Source organism: Synchiropus splendidus, chromosome 1 (genome assembly GCF_027744825.2).
Source record: "Synchiropus splendidus isolate RoL2022-P1 chromosome 1, RoL_Sspl_1.0, whole genome shotgun sequence".
NCBI classification, from domain to species: Eukaryota; Metazoa; Chordata; class Actinopteri; order Syngnathiformes; family Callionymidae; genus Synchiropus; species Synchiropus splendidus.
This window is the reverse complement of record NC_071334.1, coordinates 16,147,122-16,164,916: the sequence shown is the minus strand read 5'-3', so window position 1 is coordinate 16,164,916 and position 17,795 is coordinate 16,147,122. Positions and strand designations below refer to the sequence as shown.

General features: G+C 42.9%; 1 protein-coding gene across 9 annotated transcripts in view; it reads right to left on the bottom strand.

The window, feature by feature from the left end:
• The window catches only part of celf5a (cugbp, Elav-like family member 5a), a 190,095-nt gene that overhangs the window by 8,923 nt on the left and 163,377 nt on the right, over window positions 1-17,795 (bottom strand). For 2 of the 9 annotated variants that reach the window (XM_053856177.1, XM_053856157.1), the window contains exons 7-10: window positions 12,651-12,816; window positions 1,953-2,168; window positions 1,726-1,818; window positions 967-1,110 (exon numbers count right to left, since the gene is read on the bottom strand). In XM_053856177.1, coding sequence (XP_053712152.1) covers window positions 967-1,110; window positions 1,726-1,818; window positions 1,953-2,168; window positions 12,651-12,816 — 619 coding nt within the window. The remainder of the gene's footprint in view (window positions 1-966; window positions 1,111-1,725; window positions 1,819-1,952; window positions 2,169-12,650; window positions 12,817-17,795) is intronic. The other 7 variants (XM_053856217.1, XM_053856210.1, XM_053856185.1 and 4 more) reach the window with 6 other exon arrangements.

Genomic DNA, 17,795 nt, shown 5'->3' with positions numbered 1-17,795 from the left:
TTCCGTCGGCCCCCAGGCTGCTGGTGTGTAGACAGAGCTAAATGGGACAGGAGGAGGAGGAGTGTGAATCAGCTCCAGCAGGAGGTGTATTGACAGATATTGGGGTTACAGAACGGTGATGCAGATGCTGATACAGCACGTAAAGGTTTTCCAGGCCACAGTGCTGCCAAACAGAAACAAGGACATGGACTCGGATTGACTACATCATTGGTGGTTTGTTTGCCACAATGTATTCATCAAATTTTGTTGCACAGTGCTGATGCGAGGAAAGGAGAAAAAACACAACAGTCATCAAGATGCTAATTCAGGTCAGCGAGGGGAGAGATCACTCACGTCCCATATATACACATTTACACAATCCTCTTATGTTGGCACTGGAGTGAGAACGATCCAAATGATGAAACTTGATGGTTGTGGCAAACGCTAACTTTCACTTTGGATTTTCACACTTCAGCTGCGACTTTTTACGCCAACGAGTGCAAAGAATGCTTCTTTAGTTCAGACCTTTTTCTCACATAATCTCTGTGGAAGTAGAAATCAAACGAGGGAAGTTTGTTTTCGCTTTAGTTTTGGAGTTAAAGACTTATTTTTCCAGGCAATAAAATATTTTCTTGAATTTATTAGTCTGTTTTGTCAAAATCATTTTCCATCCCATGCAATTTCTTCCTCTTATCCCCTGTCTGTGAGGACATGCAAAAGACAAGATCTGCCCCAAGCAGGGCTTGTGCCAGCTACAGTACCTTCTTGCTGTGAAGCTGCAGCATGTACTAGTACTGTGCATCCAAGTTTTGCCTTTGGGATAGTGATCTTATTATTAGGACTGATAAAATATTTGACCTGAATATACTATATATCTTTTTGCCATCCAAAGACTCCTATTCTCATTTTATTATTTTCTAGTCTTTAATGTTATGCCTTTTTTCTTCCGTCTTAAACTGAAGATGACATGGTCAAATGAACTCTCACCGAAACATTTGCTCTGGTTGGTTGCTCGGTCCATGAACACTTTGGAGGAGATGACGCTGCCGAATGGTAGAAACATCTGCATGAGTTCATTGTCGCCAAACTCCTGAGGCAGATGGTAGATGAAGAGGTTGCAGCCTTCCGGTCCTAAAACAGCGAGACGCGTGAAGAGTGGGAGGCTGTGAATATCGAATCATCCAGGCTTCCTCTCAGGTGGATGGAACAAAGACAACTGCCGTCTGATACTGAAGACAAACGTGACACGCGGAGTTCTCACAACTTGCCACGGAGGGAGCAGAACAAAGACCACAAAGTGGATTAAAAGTGATAGAATTCTGATTAAATCAGAACACAAATTTGACAGTGACAAAAATTATCATCTGAACACAGAAGTATATTCACAGCTGGTGGATCTAAATTAATTATGTTTCAATCAGAGTCTCTGTACTTCATCTAAGATCCGCTCGCCGCCACACACTTTTATCCTCCACATGTTTTATATATCTATTACTAGTGCAGAGATGTGAACAGCATTAGGCGATAGCGTTATCTTCCCTCGCTTTATTTATCTATTACAGGGAAGAAAATGTGAGCGGCATAAAAGCCAGAGTTCCTCTCTCGCTCTCACGTCGTAGTAATACCCAGAATGAGCTGTGTACAGAGTAAAAAAAAAGCCATATTGCGCCCTCGTGTTCATCTCCTTTATATATCTATTACTCAGCATGAGATGTGTGAAGTGCAGAAGTAATAATGTTCTCTCACCCTCACCTTCTCGCTGCTGTTGCTGCTGGATGACCTGCGGTGGTTGGGGCAGTGTCTGACCAATGGGAGTCAGCGTGGTGGCTGGATAGATAGCTGCACAGATAGAAATGGGGGGTAGGTGAACACAGTGAGGCGATGCTTTAATGTCTAGCTATAACAGCCCTATCCTTCGGTTTACTGCGAGTGATGAGTGTTTCAGGATGTTCTCCAATGAGGCCATCACTCACCTGTGTATTGTTGTACCCCTGTGAAGGCTTGCTGTAGGGTGTCAGCCGCAGTGGGGCTTTGGGTCGAGTAGGGCGGGAGTCCATTTGTGTAAACGGTTTCCACGGCGGGGTGTCCGTTGGGCTGGTGAGGGATGCCTGTGAATCCGTTGACGATCGGCGTGACTATGCTGGGTACAGCAGAGGTGGTGATGTTGGCTGGTGGAGAACTGAGGCCTGCTGGAGAGAAGACGTTTTGAGTGGGAATCGCTGGAGTGGACACCACTGAACATCCAGATGGATGAATGCAGCTGTCATTTAGTGGGCTCAGCGGTGCAGAGCCAAACTGACTGTTCTGGTTGAAGACAGATTGGAATCATAGTTCACATTGAAACTCAAAACCTCATCACACATGGAGAACCCAGTACATCCAGATACAGGTATTAAAAAAAACACACCTGGAAATACAAGGAATTAAATTCAAATTGAACCCCTGATGGGAAATGCCTAAGACAAAAAAGATTTAAGAAGTAAAATCTAGTAAACAATCCAGACTACTGTCCCGAGACACCAGAAGCCACCCTGGTCATCCTGCCTTCACGACATCTAACTGTATCGCTAGTCAACATTTTATTCCATATGGATTGTTGCATCGGCGACATTTCAGTAAACCAAATCCCAGTCTGGCCCTTACTGTCAAAAGTCAAAGCCAAAAGGAAAAATAAATGATCATGTAAAGCAGGTATGACAAACTCAAGGACCAGATGCCCTGAATGGCCTCTGATACAGCAGTATATTAAGAGCAACATAATTTCATAATGCTTATTATTAATGACATGCTGGCAAAAAACACTCTATGCGCTATGATGAAAATATTTCAGTGATTCAATTATTAAAGGCCCAAAACTTAATCTCCTGGCATCTATTATTGATGGTCAGCGCTCACCACACATACTACAAGTCCCAAAATGCACTGCAACAGTTAAATAATTTATACATTTTAGCTTTTTTTGAGTGAAAAAAAGAAGAACAGAGTTTGCGGATTTAGGGTGATTTCTGAGCGCAACCCAAAATGTGTTGCAGCAAAAACACATTTAATATGAAAAGGCATATTAAAAAGATTAACGTGTATTATAAACCTCATAAGAGAATTCACAAGGCAGCGGACCGTGACACTACATTTATGCCCAAGTCGATGTTGACAAACACACACTCACACAAACTACGACCTGGCGTTCCCTCACTAATGCAAGGACACGACTGTGGCGCTCGTCTGTCACATATCAGGCGCTAGTCGTGACACATCCTGCAGGATAGCTGGTAAGTCGACCTGTGAAAAATGAGCCTGTCTGTGGTGTGTGTGTGTGTGTGTGTGTGTGTGTGTGTGTGTGTGTGATACCCCGCTGGCTCCTACTGCTCCAAATGATGAAACCACTATGCAACTTCTGAGAAGTCGGGTGGGAGGGGGGAGTTAGGGCTAGATAGAAGCAATAACAGCGAGGTGCGGGTGGATCCGCTTCGACGAGCAGGTCACAAAAAAATAAAAAATAAAAAAACACACACACACAAGATGCATCTTAGTTTCATACACCATCAAAAAGGCTGGAATCACAACAGTTGGCAGGTTGACGAATGGGCGGGACTGAACATATATGCTGCTGGTATGAGAAGCAGCTGCACGACGCCTCCTGAGTGGAATCAAAATTGAATGTCCTCTCACATCCAATGCATTTTAAAAAGAACTCTCCTTCGGAAAGTGTTTCCAATTATGCGAGGAGCGTCAAAGTACCCATTCGGAGCAGAATCTCACTGTGTGATGGGCCCTTTAAAAGGCCTGTTCCGTGGCGAAGCATTCGAGCTCGCAGAAGTACATCTCCCCTGAGGACCACCTCTCAATCTGGAAACCCCTTTCCTGATTGGACAGAAGAGCCAGGTTGGCGCAGAAACTCAACAGCACAGCAAGGTGCAACCAAACAGCCTCCAGGCTCAGGAAAGATCTGGTCCAGGACGAGTAAAACCATCTCGTATTTTGTAAAAATGAACTCAGGGAGGGTTTGGCTAATGCAACCACAGGATATATGCGCACAAACATCACTGACTGTACTATGAAATAGGATCAACAACACACATGCCACGGCCTCTACTGTACCTATTTCAGCATCCTCCTTTCTCCTGTATGCTGCCCACGAATGTTTGTTTCAAGCAGCGATGTGATGAATTAGGTTGCGTCTGCAGCCCATTCTCCTAGCAGGACCCAGGAGACCGCCGCTCGTATTCTGAGGGCCAGAGACAGCTAGTCTGCCCAGGCCACACACACTTAACTGTGCGGCCAGATAATGTGTGCTTTCCATCATCAGGCAAATTCATTTTCCAAGGCTTAGTGCTGCGGCGGGAGTCTGTGAATGTGTTGTGGTGGTGAGAGATGATAGTTGTGTTGGTCCTTACATAAGCACGAGGGTCGCTGTGATGTTCCTCTGTACTACAACACAGAAAAAAAAAAAAACTGCGGGCACAATCATTTAAAATATTTAAAGCAACTGAGACCGAGTGGCTTGTATCACTGTCTTGCTTGATTTAATACAAAAACATAATGGAGAAAAAGGCAAGAAATCTTGTGGTCACAATGCGAAGAGACAATAAGAGATGGTCAATAAAACAGTGATTACATGAGAGAGCCGTTTAGGCAGCCATCATCTTTATTGTTACTGTCAAGACGCTGCAATATCAGAGGCAGACGACGAAGCTGAAGTGAGGAAGAGGTTTCGTAGGACTAGGACAAATACATTTCATTTTACACCTCAGTGCTTATGCAGTTTCTACAATGTGGGGGAATTGCATTCATAGGATGTTTACCGCCAACGCACTCTATAGAATGTAGCTGTCAGTACAGTGACTGGTAATGACACGCTGCCTCCAACTTTCCGAAAGTGCAAGACACCAAATCAGATATTCTACACGCGTTTTTAAAACACCCCGCTTGCATGTATTTGTGTTACATCAGCAAAACGACATCCACGCTGAAGCTCAGACTGTTGATTTCAGCCGTGATTGCCTCACGAGAAGACGCCACAGACGTATTTATTATGCTAATTGAACATTCAAAGCAAAGAGGAGTGTTACGCCCATTTCAGAAAGTGCTCCCATTACTGCCAGAGGGAAGGGGCTTTGGTGGAAGAGAGAAGCGAGCCCTCAAAACAGAGGCTTCCTTTTCCGACAGATTGAAAATAAGTTGCATTTCTATCGAAGTGAGAAGTGAAAGGGTGAACATTGGAAAAGATAAATGACTCCACTGTTAATACTGGGGAGTGATTTCAAGCAAATGGAACGTGGCTCTTGTTTTTCAGCTTGGTGTCAAAGGAAACATCTGAATGTAAAAAGTGGTCAAGATGAGGATCAGGTCCTCTCCAAGTTGACACAGTGGGAAGCTCTGAACTTTGGTTATAAGTTAGACCGTCCTAAGTAGTTTAAGTATCTCAGTGTCTCGAGCACAAGTGAGGTAAGGACGGTGTGTAGAGTGCACACCTGAAGATGACACATTGGGCCATAAGAAAGCTGCAAGAGTTGAGTCAAAAGACAAGGCTCTCTAACATCCTCACCCTCAACTATGGCCACCAAGGTGGAGACCAAAAGAAGGTGTCTGGACTTTCGCTTCGAGGCTGGCAGAGCAACTGGGTTGTGAGCTAAAGGCTAGAAGACCTGTCTTGTCAAACTGAGTTTGCTATGGGAGCTATGAAGAGTGGTAGCCCAGTCCTGCTGAGAAGAGGCTTGGCACAGACCAGAGCCACACTTGAGGGGAGAAGTCCAGACCTCAGTGTTTGGATTACTACTGCAACTTTGTCAAGGAATTTCAAGGTCTGTTTTTTTTTCTTTTTCAGTGCTATGAAAGCATGTCAGCACCGGGCAGCATTTGAAGTTCATGGATGTGATACAGGAGCAAATGAAGAGGATCGAAGTGACTATGGATGATGCATCATAGAGTTTACGGAGGCTCCTTTGACTTTTGCACGTGTGTGTTCACAACACTCATTGAGCTTTGCCTTGTTTAGCCTCATTGCATGAGTTGCTATTTAGAATTGAGTGTCATGACGTACCCAAACAGATGCTTGAGGGAAGTACATAACCAGTCCAATATTTAGTCCATGACTACCAATACAAGTCATTAATAAACATGGGGAGTCTCCACTATTTCAGATGGAATCTGCACTGCAGTGGTCACAGGCTACCCAACTGCACTCCTCTGCAGCGTAATAATGAGCCAACTGCCAAGGTCCAAACACCTCATCATCATCTCCATCAGTGAAGGGCAGAGAACCAGAGCACGGAGCCGAGTAGTCTCTTCAATGAATGTAAAAGTCGGAGCCAGAGAGAGAAAAGTAGACATATACCATCTCTTGGAGTGTGCTTCACTGAGCTGCGAACGCTCCAGCATCACCTCAGCAGAATTCAGAAAAGGCCTTAAAATGCTTGGCACTTCTTTACTCTGGGAAAAAGTGAGATTCAGCTCTGAATCGGTGACATATGATTTGAACTGACTTCTCCGGTGTTTCTCCGAAATATTGATGGTTTTGCTTCAGTACTGCGGGTATCTTCGACAATTGCTGTAAAGATGTAATGACAGAAAACAAGAACTGTTTTTGCAGCATCTTTCAATCAAATGACTAAAATGGTACATGCACATGCATATAGATTTATATACTTTTACTTATACATGACTAGAAGACGAGTCTTCAGTCACGTTTCTTTATGAGTCATGAAGCACGTGGCGAAAAGGATTGCGATGTCAAACAGCTCATCAGTTTTATGGCTTTTGTCACAAAGCAAGTGTTCAGCCTCCACGATATATATTCATGCTTGACTCCAGCTGTGATGATGTGGGTGATGAAGCTTGGAGGAATCTAACATATATTTTGTTTAATATCCATGAGACCCATTTCCATATCAAGCAACGCGGTGTAACAGAACCTAAGTGTGACTTTCATTGTCCTTTTTACATTCAGCAAAACATCCTTGACACGGCTCTCTGTTCTTCACACCACGGGAGGCCGCCCGCTCATAAATCCCACTCTCCCCCCCAGTTTTTTTTGTTACACTTTTATTTCTTTGCTGCTTAGAGAGCAGCACCTGGTGAGCATTATTTTCCAAAAGCATCATCATGCATCATTGTAAGGATACATGTTCTCATCAGCTAAACCATCTGGTGAACGGCTCGTGCACCATCAAGCCTCAACGCTTCGCATCTGAGGATTGAATGGACGCATGGATTGTTGCGAGCCTCGACCTTTAACCTTCTACCTATCTTTGATTTTGCCACCGAAACAAGACTTTAATGTTGCAGATGAATTATTGATGATTTGGATGAAACAATGGGGCGCAGAGATGCATCTCTGGTGATGTGGCATCTACAAACATACCGGCTAATTATCTGGTAATGGGAGAGTAGCTCTTTATCTGCCCTTTATCTCCACCTGCCTCTGTAACATTGATCAGTTCCCCTCAGAGAAACAATGAGTTGAGAACAGGCTTTTAGCTACAGGTCCGTCCCTGAACTGCAAAACATGAAAAATGGACGCCCAGGTTTTCCTCATCAGGACACCCTAAGATTCCGATTATTAGTGCCCGTATAATGCCCAACTCATAGTATCATATCACGCTGGTTTCCATGGCAAAAGTGTTTCCACCTGGTTGTTATCCCGAATATGATCGAAACTCGCCAATTCTCAACCCTTTTACAGTTGCAGCTTGGCCATAGCGGTCGCCATATTTGTTTATCTGTTTATTAATGGGATGAGAAAACGGAGATAAGTTCCACACTTTAAACAATCATATTTATAGTCTCTTGATCTGCGTTTTTTTTTTTTTTGCACAAAGCCCATCGTGCAGAGAACTGCACTGGGGAGCAGAGGATCACACAGCGCTTGCCAAATGCGAGCAACATAGCTTAACAGGGACCAAAATTCAAGTGGTTCTATTTAGTCAGTCAAGTGGCACGCCTCTATATGAATATATCGTTTGAATGAATGAATGTTTAAACACAAAAGTTTAGAAAACCACATCACAGATGTGCAGCTGATACAACTGTATGCTGATCTTGCAAAAATATAGAAAAGATGAACAAAGCTGTACACACTTAGCTACTGAGTGCAACAGCTACTGAGTGCATCTCTGTAAACGATTATTTGACTCAGATGTTTGTTTTAAAAAAAAAAAGTTATTTCTAATTATAAAAATAGTTATTTTGGAGCTTTGGATTTGTTTCAAAATCCTAGCTAACAGCCTATTTGAGACTGTATTTCGGGTGCTTTTTGCAGTGCTTGCAGCTCAGTCAGCATGAGTCGTTGTGTCAGTATGTTTTCCAATGTGTACTACCTTTGATTTGGGAATGCAGGTGGGTGTGTTTCTGAAAGGCTGTATATTAATGTGACTAAGCAGTGTTGTAGTTGAGACCACCTAAGCCGAAACCAGGTCAAGACTGAGGCAAGAATATACAGAGACCAAGTCCAAGACCAAGACTTTGAGGGCCAAAGATCAAGACGAACGAGGGGGGCAAGAACAAGACCAAAGTGAATACAGAATACAGAAGCATAAGTCTAATACTAATACAGACACACACATTTAATTGTTACTGCAAAATGTTCCTCCCAAAATAAATGAAGAACTGAAATGCATTGGTTAAGCTAGTAACCTGCTCTCGGTCTTGGTCTAGGTTTTGCACTCCTGATTGGTCTTGACTCTGCGTAGGGCCCTCAAAGTCTTGGTATTGACTACAACACTATAAGGGTTTGTTCTGTTTGTGGTTTGGCTCCAGTTGTATGGGAATCTTCAGTTGTTGCCATTATATATTACAACCTCATATGAAAGATAGTGTTTATGTGGTTTTAGTTGTGAGGTAGGTAATTTTAATGTTGTTACTATGTTTGGGCGTTTTTTTTTTTGTTTGTTTGACAGTGGCGTTTGCTGTAGTGTGGGTTTTGCTGTGTGTTTTAAGTGTGTCTACTGCATGTTGTGAGAAAAGATGTGAGTGAAAAGTTTGTTTGGTTTGATTCGGGTTTGTGACCTCGATCATGAGCTCGCTTCTGCCTCGCCAATGTTTGTAGAACTCCTTTGAAAGTATCGCAGCACACCTCTCTGCCTGCTCTCATACACTTCCCGAATAAAAGACACTTTCTCTGCCCTTGACGTCATCTTGATATAAACCAAGGTCATAGCATCCCTGCCTTAGACACACATCTTAATATTACATTGCGTTACTTCTCCATAGCAGCCAGCCTCCAGCAGCTCATCGCCAGTGTGATCACGGCCTACTCTTCGCACTCATGTTATGTATTCCTTGAATGAACTCAAAATAAGTCTTAAAGTCTTTAAAAACGCAAAGAGATGCCAACGAAATCTCAGCAAATCTGCTGTAGCTGCTAGCAGTCAAATTAATGAGAGAAAAGAAGGGAAATAAAACAGTTTCATATTCATGTCAGTCCTTGAAGAATCATAAAAGCAATGTTGCTCTGAAGGATTAATAATACGTAACAATGAAATGCAATTAGTCGACAATGGGGAACAAAATGGCGTGTACATAAGCAGTTACGGGTAGGTGGTGAGACGATCACCTCAACCTTGGAATAAAAGAACAACTGAGGCACAATCACAACCAAGAGTGTGTGTTCAGGATGAGTAGAATGCCTAAATACAAACAGCGCTAAGAGAAACCATACATTTGCTCTGCACATAACTCAGATCTATGGAGCATTATATCAAAATAAACATATTATCACGCTCCACTGGGTTCTAATATCAATTGAGAAGCCCCTGAAATGTGCATTAGATGGGACCGGTAAGATTTACAATGATGAATGTTTTAAAGAAGCACTTTGAGGACATACGTATATCTGTATACTTAGGCTCAACCAGTAAGAGCCTTTTAGCTCTCGTAGCTTTTGTTTTGGTTACTTGGAGTAGAGGCTTGTCACATTCATCCACCATAAGACAGACAGTTGATTTAAAAAGTCTGTCTTAACGCTGCTTTATTATGGTGGGTTGAATGTCATGGCTGTTTTAAAGGCAGCTTGCGAGTGAGGGAGAGTGTGGACGCCTCTGATCTGCATGGTGAAGATGTCATGTCGGATGTGTGAGTGACATCTCTTTTTTTTTTTTTTTACTTACGCAACTGGTTATACAAATGGGCTCAATTTTCATCAGCTGATATTTTGCTCTTTTATTCCGGCACGTCTTATTATTGCAATTGTGAGAGCAAGTGGAGAAATCTCCAACAGAAAGAACACTGATTTCCTGCATTTATTCTAATCAAACATTTTCAGCGCTTTTCATCAGGACCATTGTTCTGCCAAACAAACGAGAGCTGAACAAAAAGATGCATCATAGGTGATCAGCGGCGCAGTGCGAGGGCCACTTGTCACGCCACCCAGATTGATTATGACCATCGAAAGGTTCAAACATGAACACAGTGACTGCCATATTTAACATATGGGGTCTCACATAAAAAAAAACCAAACATAATTTTCATCAAGCGCACTGTTCTTCGGCAGTGAATGGAGACATGCATGGTAGAAAGGTCAATGGGAGTCCACACCTGGTCAGCTTCTGCTCTGTGTGTTTGAATTCACTAACCGTATTTACTCAAACAAAGCAGAACCAAACAAGAACAAGCAAAAACTACCAATTACAGACAAAAGAAAACACTTAAGATTCCCCCACCACAAAATGCCTGGAGCTCCTGTTCGCAGCATTCGGAGTACCGATTGGATGAAAGTTCGGAAAGTCATCACCTTCTAACCTCAATACTGCAGAGTTGACAAAGTGGATAACAAAGACCTGGGTACTGTATTATTTATTTCAGCTCCTGCTGTTGTCAAGTCGTGAAACTTTTTTTCTATTGGAAATAGCCAACTCTGCTGAGTAAGCAAATGTTATGCATCGGGTGGGTATTTCAAAGTCCTTCACTTTCCTCTGTAATGTATCCGGCGTGTTTGTTATGGAAAACAAAACTGGATTCATGCAGATCATGCACGTCTAAGCACAAGGTCAAAAACTACTTGGAAATTAGTGGCTTATCTCAAAACTCACTTATTGATATTCTCTTTTCTGCAGCTATTATGCCAGGATATTTACTGCTTACATAAACATCATAAACATGCAAATCCCATTGAATTTAGTTTGGCATTTTAGTCCCTTATTCTCGCCAGTGGAATTATTTTGGATAAGAGGGCGCTGCCTTGGCCTTGTATCGTAACTCAAACTCAGGATCCGTTTATTCGTCAATTCAGCACATAAAATATTGACCTGCCTTGCTAGTTGGAGGATAAGAAGTCTTCATTTCACTGGATTCCTCAGTAAAAACAAGCATAAGTGCATAGCTTAGACATGCAGACTGGGAGAAAATGAATTTAAATATGAGCAAAACACAGTTTCATGCGGTATAAGTCCTGAACAACAATTGTGTTGGTAGTCCTCGATTAAAAAACAATGTTTGTCATGAAAATAGCATTGAATGTCTTGCTGTTTCTTCAGTGTTCATGGGGACTGTGGGCTTCTTCACACGTGGCTTCTGCAAATCAAACAACCGCCATTTGAACTGCACAGTAGAGTGGATCCTCTGTGGCTCCTTCAGAAAGATTTGGTCAACCTTACAATCTAACTCTGGAAGTTTGCATTCTCCAACACAACAACGGAGTAGATACTTCAGTGTTCATTCTGACACTGCAACTCTCAATACTTTTGACAACTTTTCTCTTTATTATAACAGCAAATGCTGCTGTTGCATTTATTATGGGTTTTGCTGTAAGGCGGGGACGGGCAATAACATTCCTTGAGGGCTCATATTATGTACTAAAATGAGAGTGAGGGGCCATCCAGCCAAATTAGATGAATCTTAACTTCAATGTTTTTATTGAAGTACTATAAAAGGGGAAAATCCTAATCACACCATGACATTCAAGTGTGATAATAACATATCATTATTCCATTGCATATATGTTTTATTTTAATATAGTCAGTATAAATCATCTTTCTCATCTAATGGTGAATATATTAATAAAACAAAAAAAAAAAAAGCTTAGGTAGTTTTGTTCATTACCCATCTATGCCCTTAGAGTTCAGCGTTTTCACAATTCTTGCTGACTCAGTGATGAGTAATATAGGATGAATTCATAAAGCACATGCATGATTTTGCTATCCCTTAATTGTCAATTCTCTGCTGCTGAGTAGCGGTGTGCTTGGGCAGCGAGAGGCAGGCGGCTGGTTCAGCTACAATGTACCAGAGGTCGGGATCACCTGTGGCACAAACCACCCCTCACACAAACAAACACTTTCCAGTCACCCATTAACCTGTATGTTTCAGAACTGTGGAGGAAACCCACGTGTGTAACAGAGGTAAGACAAACTGGCTGTTCACAGAAAAAAAAAAGTTCCAACCGTTCAGCACTTGCTTTTACATATGTCATGGCTGGTAACCAATACATTCGTGATGAAGACTACATCAGTTGATGTTCCAGTTATGGCTGAGAAAGGCTATATAGCGCCCACCGTCTACTGGTATTACCAGCGTGGACATTGGACCAGGATAAAAGCAAAACAGTCCTGCTTGACTTTGTGAAATTCAAGGCTCCAGAGCCTCTGTTTCACTAATACAGCAGGATTCTGCACAAGGCATGCCATCACAAGTCAAAACACACGAGCACAGAAGAAAAAAGAGGAAAGAAACTGAGTGCTCACCCAAGGTTTGATGAAACTCACCCGACACCGGGGTCATGGGGGTGGGTGGGAGGCTGTTAATGTTGAGTGCACCCATCTGGTGGATCTGTGTGGCAGGGAAAGCCACACTGGGCGTAAGGTAACCTCCGTGGCTTGCCGCCATTATGGCTGCCTGCTGCTGCATGAGCTAAAGAAGAGGGACATGGAGAAAGGGGAGGAGGGGAGGAGGGGATGATGGCGTGTTGGACCGGGCAGGTGGGTGAGCCGGGGTGAGAGGAAGACAGATGGTCAAGAAAAGCAAAGTTGGAAGTTCAACAAAGACGGGATACGTGGTGAAGGGAGAGCAGAGGGTGGAATGTATGTTGAGTATGATGGATGGATGGATGGAGAACAGAAATGCAGAGAAAATAGAGCGGAATAAAGAAAGGGGAGAAAAAGAGAAGCCTGTCAAGCCATGTTTAGAGAATCTGTCTGTCCTCCCAGCAGGGAGCCTGTCACCCGCTGCAAAAACTATTTAAAAGCTGTCGTTTGGACTCATACAAATCAAGACATTGACATGTGCATATTATCTCGGAGTGCAGGAAAGAGTTTTTCCGAAAGAGTTGCAATGTTGTTCCGTCATATTTGTCAAACTGCATGATGCACCACTGGACGGCACAGAAACCACTATCTTGCACTTAAATATCCACGCACACAGGCAGCTAGCAACATACCACAATTGACATTTTCAACACCAGGATTCCATTTAGAACCATATCACAGAAACAAAAAACAGGTCTGTCTGGAAGTTTGCTTCACTTCACTTGCTATGGATGTTGCAATATGCATTAAAATGCTGACCTTAAGTCTATATTCATATTTTTATCATTTTGAACTTTGTTGTATTCCAAGTGTGAAATTGAGAATATAATGAATGTGAGTCTGGATGACAGACAAAAGTGGGCCTCCATCAGGAGCCATAGAAAAATCAGATTTTTCTGCAGTTGGTTTGTAAAAATGTCTGGGGGTTTATTGGTGGGTTTCCCCACATAACTTCCTTGCCATCCAACACCACCACACTTCATCCTTTATGAGCTAGGAATGGGCCGACTGTCTCGATAACCCTTGCGATGAGGGAGTCTGAAAGCTACTGGAAGCCAGTGAAGAGTGTCTAAGCTGGTGGTCCGTATTTTGGGTTCGCTGCAGATGTCAGGCGTTATGACCCGCCAGGACCGAGACTAAACTGTCTGGATCAGAACTGCTGCTGCTGCCTCCAAACTACAAACTCAAAAGTCTTATTTAAAAATGACCAGGCAGTAAAAATAATTAAAATGTCAATGGAACACACCACTGCACATATTTGTGACATCTACCCAATAATGAAAACAGACTTCCTTTGCAGTTAGTAACACTACGCCGGTCACAAAATTATTATTTTCCCCACCGGACAAACCCACGTGGAGATCGAATCAATACCATTTTATTCACGCTGCATTTTTCGCTCAGTGTGAGGCGAGAAGTCGAAGCTGTGAGTACGTTCCATGGCTGGCACACACATGCAGCGCACCTCCCCGTGCGGCGCACACATGCATACACACACACACACAAGAATGACAGATGCTATTTGAGCTACAACACCAGCGGAATGCTTAATTCCGGACCAAATCCATCACTGTACAAGCTGCATCTCGTGAACCAGTGGGTTTATCGAGAGAATCAATAATCTTTTCCAGCCGCTGTTGCTGCAAATCATGCATGCAGACCTGCGAGGCCCTGGATCACCAACAGCGCTAGACCAACCTCTCGCTCCCATCGCCGCATGTGTTTAATAGTGCTCGCCCTGATTTGTCAGGACCGGACTGACTGCGACTTGTATAAGCAGAAATCAAACTCCGCCACTGCCGCTAATGCTAATGACGACACCAGCAGACAGCGTGAGCATTGGACGTCGCTCTATTTGTATTTGCATGAAGCCCCGGCGACTGAAAAGCCAATTATTTTCCCACAGTGGCCCTGTCAGCTAACCTGAAAGCAGCTGTCCCGCTGGAGAATGCCCAGCGCTGGCATCTCATCCATTAGCCAGAGGCCTCGCCACCGCTATCTATTAGCGCCTTTTGTTATTTGCATAATTTTATCAACGTGACAAATGGGGATCATCCATTTCCTTCCAAATAAGATGAATTAAACCTTTACTGGGCCAGAGCTGCAGAAGACAGCAGCGCAGGCCAAACGAAGAAAATCCTGCAGCCTGTGAGTCGGGTCCTGAGCAGGTGGGCCACGAGGGGCTTACAGTGTGATGTTACGGCTTTCATTTGGTGTCAAAACATGTCTTTATTTGGCCATAGGAGAATGACACACACGGTTTACAAGAGATGTTTCATTTACCTAACCCCTGTCATTATTGTGACTTCTAATCAGATACACAACCATCCTCCACCTCACTAGACAGGCAGGTGCACAGATTGACCCCCAGTGGCCCTACCTCCTTGCACAAGAAACATTTCTTAAGAATTCTTCAATTCTTAAGAAAAAAGTGACTCTTATTCAATCAAAAAAAAGAGAAAGAAAATGGCATTTGTGTGAGAATCACAGCACCACAGTGGCCCCTCCCACTCTTCCCTCTACTGTGCAGAGAGGCAGTCAAACGGCTCCTCTGACCTGCATCAAGTGTCTGTGTGGTTTATTATTGTTTCATATATTATACATATTATATGGATTATACCATATACGATTTTTGAAAAGAATGCTTTTACCACAGGCCTTAAGCAACATTGGAGAGACGTGGACAACACATTCTGTCACCAGAGACACATGACACATGATCATGATTCAATTTTAAGTTAAGTGTTTTACAGTCAAACCTGCTGGTCGCTTGACATGTTGCCGGTCACATGACCAGGGGTAAGAGGAATGAATGGGGGTAATATTTAGAATAAGAATAATGAGAATTAGGCTGCAACCTTAGAATAAGAATTTTCATGAGGTGCCCTTTTTTCTGGTTTCAACCCTGCCCCCCAATATGTCAGTGTATGTGTCTGCAATATACACTGTTTTTTTGTCCTCAAATCACCAATATACATCACTTTTGCTACTGTAATCAAATTCCTTTCATGTTTTTTGCAAATGCAGATTAGCTAGTCATGATCAACACTGTTTTGAAGGGCAAGGTCTCTTCGCCAAACCTGATATCGACTTCCTATGCTTTCATGTGCAACAAAAAAAACAAACAAAAGCTTTGGTGTGAGCCAACTATATATACTGCACACTCTTGTAGGACACAAAAATGATTTGTCGTGTTCTTCTATGATGATGATAAGATTCTCTCTATGGCCGAAGACATTTGAGTAGACACTATTCATCACAATATTCCTCTTTATTTACAAAATATAAACCTAATGTACATGAGCTTGACTTAATCCTGTGAGTGTAGAATGCTAGTTATTTAAATGTAAATTGTCTTCAAGTGAGTCCAGGGGAGGTTCAACCCTTGGATAACAGGGCACCCAGCGTGAGACCCAACCACATACCAGCATAGCTAAATACAACGTACTCGTCTTCTTCTGTGTGAATTACACACGCAAGTATTCCTTTAATAGTTGTTCATCACTGGATATGAGATGCAGTCGAACAGACCAAGCGAACGAAGAGTCTTTTCAAATTGAAGCGCACCAAACAGAAGATCCAAGCATGCAATTATGTTCCAGTGGTTTGCCTAAACCTGCAGCCGATAAAAGGAAAAAGAAATCAAATGCAGTGTGCATGTGCCGACAGTGATTCCATTCCATTTTTCTTTTCATATGCATAAGTTATTTTATTCTTTTTTTTTATTTCAAAGGCATTAAAAAGCCATTCCCATTTCTTTATGTATGCACTACCCAGCAGATAGGAAACGTCTCTGTCAGAGTGGCAGAGGGAAGAAAAGGCAGCAAGAAACAAGGGGAACAAAAGGAGAGCACAAGGGATGAAAGGGAGTGAAGAAAGTTGCACGGGCTCCAGCAGCATACATTTAGTGTCAGACATCTGCTTTTTTATTGCAACCTGATGGCATTACTTTCCCCTGGTGCCAGCAGGCAATCACCTCTTTATCACATGGCAATTATCTGTGTAGCGCTCGCTGATGCTCAGCCCTGTCACATGTGAGCCCTTATAGTCAACCCGTCGGGGGACGGACGGGCGGGGGAGCCACTTGCAGTGGCAAAGTGGGTAAAATGATGTTTATAAAGCAAAACAAACCTGAAGAAGAGATGACAACGGAACGAACAAAGGGAACTTTTCATTCCAGGTTCTCCTGAGAGACAGGTCACTTAGATTGAAGGACGGTTGTGGAAAGCGGGCTCTTCTTCCACAGCAGTAAACAAATCACAAAACCGCATTTGTCAAAAAGAATGTTGGACGATCATGAGACTATAAATGCATTGATGTTGTAAGATGGTACATGCTCACATTCTAGGCCTTTGGATGCCACGCCGCTTATTTTCCATATGCAGGGGTTGCAAAGAGCTTGGAAATCTCCCAGCCACAATGGACAAAAGGCTGGAGACAAGCAGGACAAGGCCCAGGAAGAAGGTACAGACTACGCACCGAATCAGCCAAACTTGAGCAAGAATCAAACACAGTGCTTTAGGAACAATATTTTGGACCATTACTGTATGACCTCCGACCTAATATGGCCGAACCAAGAAAGCACAGAGCAGCAGTACAGCTGTGGACACAGGCATGGACATCCAGCCAACATTCATTTGAGGGTCAAAGTCCCAGTCTTCATAAAGAGATGCAACAACTCTATCAGAATATGTTGCACATGTGGAAGCATGAAAACCAGGTCGGTCATTGATGACCATTGTTGAGTGTCAATCATTTGTTTAGTTATGCAATTTATTATATACATTTCACTGTCTGGATAGAATGAAATAAAGATCTTAAAAGTGGTTTCACTCTTTTGACATGGTATTCCATGAACCCCTTTGCTGTTAACGTTACATGAATCTGTTTTGGCAGCTTCATGTGGCGCTTGATTCATGATTTTAAAAAAGTACAAATCTATAATAGTTGTATTCATTGTCATAATGTGGACAGCTGTGCTTTGATTGGTGGTCGTCTGCTGATGTGTTCACATCCACCAGTGCGGGCGCTGAAGAGCACCTCCTCTCCGAGAGTCAGCTGAAGAAATACTCAACAGTGGACTGT